Source organism: Salvelinus fontinalis, chromosome 31 (assembly GCF_029448725.1).
Source record: "Salvelinus fontinalis isolate EN_2023a chromosome 31, ASM2944872v1, whole genome shotgun sequence".
Lineage (NCBI taxonomy): Eukaryota > Metazoa > Chordata > Actinopteri > Salmoniformes > Salmonidae > Salvelinus > Salvelinus fontinalis.
Window position 1 is genome coordinate 34306919 of NC_074695.1, and position 10172 is coordinate 34317090.

General features: G+C 42.0%; 1 protein-coding gene across 2 annotated transcripts in view; it reads left to right on the forward strand.

Moving 5' to 3' along the window:
* LOC129830101 (plexin A3) overlaps positions 1–9653 on the forward strand; it is a 119680-nt gene extending 110027 nt beyond the window's left edge. For both annotated transcript variants that reach the window (XM_055892330.1, XM_055892331.1), the window contains exons 24-32: positions 714–860; positions 6449–6608; positions 7041–7144; positions 7275–7371; positions 7479–7669; positions 7790–7959; positions 8945–9157; positions 9257–9407; positions 9537–9653. In XM_055892330.1, the coding sequence (XP_055748305.1) occupies positions 714–860; positions 6449–6608; positions 7041–7144; positions 7275–7371; positions 7479–7669; positions 7790–7959; positions 8945–9157; positions 9257–9407; positions 9537–9632 (1329 nt within the window). In that variant the 3' untranslated portion in view covers positions 9633–9653. The remainder of the gene's footprint in view (positions 1–713; positions 861–6448; positions 6609–7040; positions 7145–7274; positions 7372–7478; positions 7670–7789; positions 7960–8944; positions 9158–9256; positions 9408–9536) is intronic.
* The last annotated feature ends 519 nt before the right edge of the window (positions 9654–10172 follow it).

Consider the following 10172-nt stretch of genomic DNA (forward strand, 5'->3'; position numbering starts at 1 on the left):
AAAATATAGAAGTTTGACTGGTTTTCAAATGAGAAGAAATTCTGGAGAGTAACTTGAAATATGTAGTTATGATGTTATTAAATATGACGTCAACTCAACTTTACAGATTAAGACCACAGAAGAGCATGTCCTTGAACACAGTACAGTAATACAGAAAATCACTGACATATCCCAGCATGACCAATCAGTGTGACTGAATGCTGCTCATACTCTCATTGCCTTACTTAAATTTGACAATTTGGGGTCGTTTGTATGTTTGGGGTTTTCTTTTGTTTGAGTATGGATTTGAATATTGCTCCATTTGCTCATTGGCAGGAGGATTTGGAGGCCTGTTAGATTGTCCATTGTCCTCTGTGTGTCTGGGCTGGAAGGCCACTCTGTGCGAGCAGCTTGAGACTCAGGATGTCACGTTGTAATTAATGATGTCAAATTAATCAGCCTTAAGAACTAAATAATAGTGTTCTCAGTATCACTGGTTAGTAATCAAAAGCCTGTAAGTGGGTAATTGGTAACTTCCCCACTCTTCACTACGCTGTCTGAAAGGGATGTGATTGCCGATCCCTCTCCCTTTCTCCCAATCACTCCCTCTCTTCCGCTTTTACTCTTTCCCCCTCTGCCCCCTCCGCCTCTCTCCCCCCACTCCCCCCCCCCCCCCCCTCTCTCTCTCTCTCTCTCTCTCTCTCTCTCTCTCTCTCTCCCTCCCTTTCTCTCAGGAGTGTGCGGGCGAACCTCTCTTCATGCTGTACTGTGCCATCAAGCAGCAGATGGAGAAGGGGCCTATAGACTCCATCACAGGAGAGGCTCGCTACTCCCTCAGTGAGGACAAGCTCATCAGACAGCAGATTGACTACAAACAGCTGGTAAGGAAGGACCCTCCTCCACACACACACACAGCTCTCACACACCAGTTTCATGTTTCATTAGAGTGTGGCCCAACGGAGCCAACCCCCTCAGTCCCAGGACAGCAAGATGAATCCATGTACTGATTCTCTCTTAATGTGGTTGCAGAAGCAAAACAAACAGGAGGATGTTTAGCATGCTTTGCCATGGAAATCACCTGTCATGTTACTGAGGAAGTGATGTGGGCTGTGGCTCCCCCATTGGCTGTGGGATCCCAGTGTAGGCAGTGGTAGGAGAGCTGGGGCTGTATGGGTGAGGGAGGTCTCTTGGAACGAACCCACTCATCACTCAATCACACAATGACCTGCTGCGGGCCAGTAATGATTCAAACAAATCAAGCATTTATTGTCTGCCCATAAAACAAACCTTCCCACCACATCGCTCTCTCTCCCCAACAACAGCACTGCCAGGAAATACTACACTTAAACAATTATTGATTTACTCACCGTCAGCAACCCATTGACTTCCACATAAAAGCGTCACACCCCACATTTGCGAATAAAAAATAGAAACAGCACAGGAATTCTCTAAATATTACCTCATATTAGTTATTTATATGGAAAAATAACAATACTCTAACTTAGTAGGATACACTAGTAGCACGTCCCACACCCACCCCTCCACTTCTTCATGAATCTGTATCCGAGACCATTCTTCACTCGCGAGCACACTGCCTGGTAAAACACTGCAGCATCAACTCAGGACAGGTTCATCTCTACCTCCTTCAGAGGGATCGATAGAAGGAAAAGCAGATGTCAGAGGAATTAGCCCTAAAGAGACAGATGCTCCCCGAGGAGCTGTCTATATCTCTGGCCCTGGGGAACCCCAGTAAAGGTCAACCCTATAGGACGGCTTAATGCCCCCCTGCTTCCATATACCCTTAAATCACTCATAATCTGTACCACCTATGGATGATGGAGGCTCTGTTATTGATAAATCTAGGGCCATCTGTACACTCTATCGATAACTATCATTCATAGTTATCTCTTGAATCCCTTTAAATGGAATTAACCAAGACTGGCAACTTTACTTCAGTATTTGATACTCTGATACTGTAAAGTTATCCTATGGACCATAGATACACAGATCGGATAGATATACAGTGCCTTCAGAAAGTATTCACACCCCTTGACTTTTTCCACTTTTTGTTGTGTCACAGCCTGAATTTAAAATAGATTTAATTGAGATATATTGTCACTGGTCTACACACAATACCCCATAATGTCAAGGTGGAATTATGATTTTTGTATTAAAAAAAATACAAATTAATAAAAAATTAAAAGCTGAAATGTCTTGAGTAAATAAGTAAAAGAAGGGCAAAGAAGGGCACCTATTGGTACATGTAGATGGGTAAAAATAAAAAATCAGACATTGGATATCCCTTTGAGCATGATGACGTTATTCATTACACTTTGGATGGTGTATCAATACACCCAGTCACTACAAAGATACAGGCATCCATCCTAACTCAGTTGCCAGAGAGGAAGGAAAATGCTCAAGGATTTCACCATGAGGCCATTGATGGCATGGCTGTGATAGGAGAAAACTGAGGATTTATCAACAACATTGTAGTTACTCCACAATACTAACCTAATTAACAGAGGGAACTGGAAGCCTGTACAGAATATAAATATTCCAAAACATGCAACAAGGCACTAAAGAAATACTGCAAAAAATGTGGCAAAGCAATTCAGGATGTATTATGTTTGTGGCAAATCCAATACAACACATTACTGAGTACCACTCTCCATATTTTCCATCATTGTGGTGGCTGCATTATGTTATGGGTATGCTTGTAATCGTTAAGAACTGGAGAGTTTTTCAGGATAAAAAAGAAACGGAATGGAGCTAAGCACAAATCCTGGTTCAGTCTGCTTTCCACCAGACACTGGAAGATGAATTCACCTTTCAGCAGGACAATAACCTAAAACACAAGACCAAATCTACAATGGAGTTGCTTACCAAGAAGACAGTGAATGTTCCTGAGTGGCCGAGTTACAGTTTTGACTGAAATCTACTTGGAAAATCTATGGCAAGACCTGAAAATGGTTCTCTAGCCATGATCAACATCCAATATGACAGAGGTTGAAGAATTTTGAAAATAATAATGGGTAAATGTTGCACAATCCAGGTGTGAAAAGCTCTTATACCCTTTTTAGACACATGGAATGTGCTGCCTTGAAAGCGTCTCGGCTACAGCATGTTTGTTTGTCTATAAGGGTACACTACAGCTTTTTAAAACTAAACCTTCTCTGGAGATAGTTTCGAAGCGCCACTGAACAGGCATTTTACTTGTCTGTAAAGGAATGCCTCTTTTGAAGCGGGACTAATGTCCATCACTAGGCAACCAAAACTGTCAATCAAATAAACTGCCTGTGCACAGCTTGCATGTCTGCTGCCTCCACACAGATCACTCTCTCCTAAAAAAAGTATTTTAAAGTTCATTAAATACCGTGACATACCAAAACATTTAGTAGAAAGAAAACACATCTAGCTACCCTACCATAAAAAAACAGCATGTAAACAACACAACAGCACATCAATCAGCAATGTTTGTTGTTGTCACGGAAACAATACAGAACATTCTATGGCAGAGCAGAATTCTACTGTATAAAAATAAAAAATAAGAATTGTCTGAAAGGTTATCAATTGTCGCTATCAGCACATTACTGTAGCGGCGTTACTGTATTGGCGTTCTATATCTGTAAAGGGTATTAGAAACTTAGCCAGAAAGACTCACAGCTGTAATTGTGGCCAAAGGTGCTTCTACAAACTGTTGACTCAGGGGTGTGAATACTTACACTACTGTTCAAAAGTTTGGGGTCACTTAGAAATGTCCTTGTTTTTGAAGAGAAACACATTTTTTGTCCATTAAAATAACATCAAAGTGATCAGAAATACAGTGTAGACATTGTGTCACGTTCCTGACCTATTTCTGTTAGTTTGTTGTATGTGTTAGTTGGTCAGGACGTGAGTTTGGGTGGGCATTCTATGTTTTCTGTTTCTATGTTGGTTTATGGGTTGCCTGGTATGGCTCTTAATTAGAGGCAGGTGTTTGGCGTTCCTCTAATTAAGAGTCATATTTAGGTAGGTTGTTTCACAGTGTTCGTTGTGGGTGGTTGTCTCTTGTGTCAGTGTTTGTCGCACCATACGGGACTGTTCGGTTTGTTTTGTTCATCGTCATTTTATTTGTAGGCTTTTTCCCTGTTCGTGCGTTATTCGTGTTATGTGAGTCCGTCGTCCAGGTCTGTCTACACCGTTTGTTGTTTTGTTAGTTTATTAGTCTAGTTCGTGTTTTCTTGAATAAATTATGTCTTCAAACTCCGCTGCATTTTGGTTCAATCCCTGCTCCTCCTCATCTGATGAAGAGGAAGAGGAAAACCGTTACACATTGGTAATGTTGTAAATGACTATTGTAGCTGGAAACGGCAGAATATTTATGGAATATCTACATAGGTGTACAGAAGCCCATTATCAGCAACCATCACTCCTGTGTTCCAATGGCACGTTGTGTTAGCTAATCAAGGTTTATCATTTTAAAAGGCTAATTGATCATCAGAACCTTTTTCTAATTATATTATCACAGTTAAACTGTTGTACTGATTAAAGAAGCAATAAACTGCCCTTTTTTAGACTAGTTGAGTATCTGGAGCATCAGCATTTGTGGGTTTGATTACAGGCTCGAAATGGCCAGAAACAAAGTACTTTCTTCTGAAACTTATCAGTCTATTCTTATTTTAAGAAATTAAGGCTATTCCATGAGAGAAATTGCCAAGAAACTGAAGATAGTCTAAAGAAGGCCAGTTTTCCTTCAAAAACATGGACATTTCTATGTGACCCCAAACCTTTGAATGGTAGTGTATGCAAATTAGATATATTTGTATATTTGTATTGATATATATATTATATTTCCTTTTCAATAAATGTGCACTTTGTCATTATGGCGTATTGTGTGTAGATGGGTGATATTTAAAAAAAATTGACTTGATTTTGAATTCAGGCTGTAACACAACAAAATGTGGAATAAGTCAAGGGGTATGAATACTTTCTGAAGGCACTGTACCATCTTTTACCACCAAGGTGCCACAAATCTTCCCTTGTCAGAACTTGCTTGGTCTTGGACCTCCTCAAATGATGAGGATTCTCCCATTCCTTGAGAATTCCTATAATTTGCTTTATAATTGGTTTTTAATCACAAATTCCCCACTTGTTAACTATTTCCAGTGCATGGCAAGGAGGAAATTGACTTTGCTAATGATCAGTGAGTGGCAGTGGTACAGATGTCTGTGGTACCCTGTGCCAGCTGCACACTGTTCTAATCACCTGATTAACGCTCCCAGCCCACACCAAAGGTCTCCTCATGAATTTATATGGACTGGCAGCACGGTGTGTACATGCCCAGTATATAAATACATTAGAAGGACCCCTCTACTCTCTGGTCACTATCATAGACATTTTTGGATGGATACTACACCTTGGTCATTCCAAGAGGCAACGTAGGTCATTTGATGGCGTTTTAGTTAGTAGATTGTGTGAAAACAAGAATCAATGCTTATCCAATAGTCAGGATTCCTCTAGCGAAAGAGTGTTGAACACAGAAAACCTGTCAGGCCTACAGCATCATTTTTTATCGTCCGTCAACATGGCACACTAGTTTACAGAAAGGCATTAGCCAGTAGACAATACGGAATCTATTATTTATGTCCACTATACAGTGACATGATAATCCCTGCATAGAGTTTGTATATGAAGATGGCCTCGGTGTGACACCACTCCTCTATGCTAGTTAATCTGTCAATGCAAGTTGCAAATTAGGCTGAATGCATCTTCATTTGTTATAATGACAGTTTCCCAAATAGAGCCTGACTTCTCTATATTGTGACTGAGTGAGCTGTGAAGGGGTGCCAGAACTGTTAAAAAGATGTTATGTGGTTGCTCTCTATCCTCAATCTCCTCCTTTTAACTATGGTACATTGTGTCATATAAATCCTTGTTTGTAGATAAATCAATGTCCCCTGTCAGTTTTATATTGACCTGAGGATGGCTCATAAATGTGTCCTCCAGATCGCTTTTATTCTTCGGTGATTGTCTTCAAACAGATGAAATCTTCATTATCGACAATACAGTTAATATATCTGGGGGGACTATTGATAAAATTGCATATAAAGAGATGCATAAAAAAAAAACATCTGAGGAAATTGCAGTCAAAATCTCTCTTTCTTTAAAGAGATTGAACGGTACTTTAACTCCTAGTAAGTATTTTTTTAAACCTCCCGCTGTGCAGCGCCATTTTTGCTCCATTTTACCCCACGTGCGCCAGCCCCCTGATCATTTGAGTATTAGCCAATGAGCTTGCCCCTCACCATTTGAGTGACAGCTAGCAAAAGGCCTGCCCAGCATTATCCAATGTGGTTGCAGGGCGGGCCCAAGTGGACACAGCAGAGAGAGATTGAGAGAGCTACTTTCAAAATGATGGTCTGAAGTTATACAAAAGTTTGACAGTGCATCATCCCTAGTACTGACAGCCCTGTGGTTTCTCCCTACCCAGACTTTGATGTGTATCCCTCCGGAGGGAGAGGCAGGCACGGAGGTCCCGGTGAAGGTGCTGAACTGTGACACGGTCACTCAGGTGAAGGACAAACTGCTGGACGCTGTATACAAGGGCATCCCCTACTCCCAGAGACCCCAAGCTGACGACATGGACCTGGGTAAGAACCTATGTACAGTGCATTCGGAAAGTATTCAGACCCCTTTACTTTTTCCACATTTTGTTAGATTACAGACTTATTCTAAAATGGATTTAAATACATTTTATCCCTCATAAATCTACACACAATACCCCATAATGACAAAACAAAAACAGGTTTTTAGATGTTTTTGCAAAAAAAAAAAAAAAATGAAATAGCTCAATTGCATAAGTATTCAGACCCTTTACTCAGTACTTTGTTGAAGTACCTTTGGCAGCGATTACAGCCTTGAGTCTTCTTGGGTATGAAGGATTTATTGTGAAGGATGTGAAGGATTTATTGTAACTAGGATTTATTGTAACTTGGTTAATAGTGATTCCCTGTTGAAACTAAAGATACAGATTAAACTAATCAGATCTAACCAATTTTCTGTTGTTTTTTATGTCCTCACAGAGTGGCGACAAGGTAGACTGACCAGAATTATCCTTCAAGATGAGGACGTCACCACAAAGATTGAGAGTGACTGGAAGAGGCTCAACACCTTGGCCCACTACCAGGTAAGACAGCAACACCAGCTGGACACATCCACATAATACTCATCCACATTATTCACACACAAAGACAAATACTATCATATTGATGGTCATTCATTTGATGATACAACATTAAAGATCTCTCCTCCTCCAGGTGACCGATGGTTCTCTGGTAGCCTTGGTCCAGAAGCAGGTCTCAGCCTACAACATTGCTAACTCGTTTACCTTCACCCGCTCTCTGAGCCGCTATGGTACTTATCAATTACCCTTTCCGTGTTTCCATACCTACATTACTGTTTGAAAGCCTGGCCCCACCCAGCCTCCTACAGTATCTGACTGTGTGTCGTTGTGTTTCCAGAGAGCCTCCTGAGGACGTCCAGCAGCCCAGACAGCCTGCGCTCCCGTGCCCCCATGATCACCCCTGACCAGGAGACTGGCACCAAGCTCTGGCACCTGGTCAAGAACCACGAGCACGCTGACCAACGGGAGGGCGACCGCGGCAGCAAGATGGTGTCTGAGATCTACCTCACCCGCCTACTGGCAACCAAGGTCTCTTTTCATTGTATTTTTGTGATTTGTCTCATAATGTGTCATGATATGGTATCATTGCCAGGCACACGTTCCTTTCTTGGACACTGTGTTAACACCACTTGTCTGATCACTCTACAGGGAACTCTGCAGAAGTTTGTTGATGATTTGTTTGAGACGGTGTTCAGCACGGCCCACCGCGGCAGTGCCCTCCCTCTGGCCATCAAGTATATGTTTGACTTCCTGGACGAGCAGGCCGACAGGAGGCAGATCACTGACCCGGACGTCCGCCACACCTGGAAGAGCAACTGGTGAGCACAGTGTTACCTCTCTGTCTGCCCCTGTTTCTTATAGCTGCCCCTTAAATAAGCCTATGGAACCCAAGCTGTATCTGTGCATTTGGTAAAAGAGTTTGGGACCTCTGTCTCAATCTGTCTCAGTCTTCTTGGCTGTTTGAAAAGGCCACTAATGAGTCAGAGTTACTAGCCTCCCAGGAATGGCACAGGCATACTCACAAGCCCACTCCATAATCAACTTTTCAAAGGAGGGAGTAATGACAAGAATTATGTGCAATTTCCGGTTCTTCCTCAATCAAAGGGAGTTTTTCCCTCACCACTGTTGCTTTTGGCTTTCGTTTTATAAAGGTATAGAACTGAGTCTTTTTAGTCAAGTGTTTATAACAAATGACTAAAATGGGACACTTGGAATATAGATTTAATTAATAAAAATTCATAAGATTGTACCATACAGTGTCACGCCCTGACCATAGAGAGCCTTTTTATTCTCTATGTTGGTTAGGTTTGGGTGTGACTAGGGTGGGTAATCTAGGTTGTTTTTTTCTATGTTGGCCTGGTATGGTTCCCAATCAGAGGCAGCTGTTTATCGTTGTCTCTGATTGGGGATCGTATTTAGGCAGCCATTTCCCCACTGTGTTTTGTGGGATCTTGTTTTTGTGTTGTTGCCTGTGAGCACTCCAGAGCTTCACGTATCGTTTGCTGTTTTTTTATTGTTTTGGGCGTTTCACGAATAAAAAGATGTGGAACCCATATCACGCTGCGCCTTGGTCCGAATGTTATTTCGACAATCGTGACATACAGTACCGTGACTGTGACTGCTTTTATTGTCTCAAAGCTCTATTTGAGTGGTCCACAATGTGGTTTTAAAAATCTGTATTTTGTATTGCCAACTATTGTATCATTGTGCAGTGACACTTTAATACATGTTTCTAACTCTAAGATTCCCTTATAATGGTCCCAAACCTTTTCTCCTACTGTTTCTCTGCTTTCTCTCTAACAGTCTGCCCCTGCGTTTCTGGGTGAATGTGATCAAGAACCCTCAGTTTGTGTTTGACATCCACAAGAGCAGCATTACGGACGCCTGTCTGTCTGTCGTGGCCCAGACCTTCATGGACTCCTGCTCTACATCAGAGCACCGCCTGGGCAAGGACTCACCCTCCAACAAGCTGCTGTACGCTAAAGACATCCCCAACTACAAGAGTTGGGTGGAGAGGTACGATTTCAGTTACCATCAATTTTATTTGCTGTCATATCGACTTTTTTCTCAAAGAGTTAAACACTGAGCACTCTTGTGTTCCTTTGCTTGTGTCAGGTACTACAGAGATATCAGTAAGATGCCTACCATCAGTGACCAGGACATGGATGCCTATCTGGTGGAGCAGTCTCGTCTCCATGGCACCGAGTTCAACACTCTCAGTGCTCTCAGTGAGCTCTACTTCTACATTAACAAGTACAAAGAGGAGGTAAGAGGCATGGGCCAATCCTGTACTTTATTATTCCTCATATTGCAAAGGTGATCTTATTTTATACCTTAATGTAAATGAACGTTCTTATTAATGTTGAGGAATTCTTTCTCTTACTCTTCTGTTCAGATTTTGACAGCACTGGACAGGGATGGGTACTGCCGCAAACACAAGTTGCGACAAAAACTGGAACAAGCCATTAACCTGATGTCGGGCAGCAGCTGAGGGCGGATGATGGAACAGGGGGTCGGGGGGAAAGGGGGGCGGGGAAGGGGGGTTTGGTTGAACTGGGGAACGGACCTGTGTTGGAACATCCACAGCTTGTGCTAGTAAAAATGAAGACATAAGACACTGGACAATCAACACAACGAACCACAGCACAGCACATTAAGCCCAATGTCTACTGACCAGATTCTGTGCCCAATATCCTCACTCCCTCATACCTCTACCTGCCATTGCCAGTGAAACATTCTGAGTATTTTTTTTCTCCACACTGGCCTTTTCAATGACAGACTCTTTAGTAACTGCCTAATCTAATGGAAGAGGACTACTGTGGATAATATGACATACATTCCAAAAGAGGCATACAGTAAGTTGCTTTGGAAACTGTTCTGAATTGCCAAGCTAGTGCCATGGGAAGAGTAGCTTTTGGTCTGGGATAATAATTGTACAAAGTCCTGAAAAGTAACATTTAGGTGTGGACTGGATTTTTATCTAGAAACGTATTGACTTTACTACAAGTATTGTAAGATACAAGTAGTATAC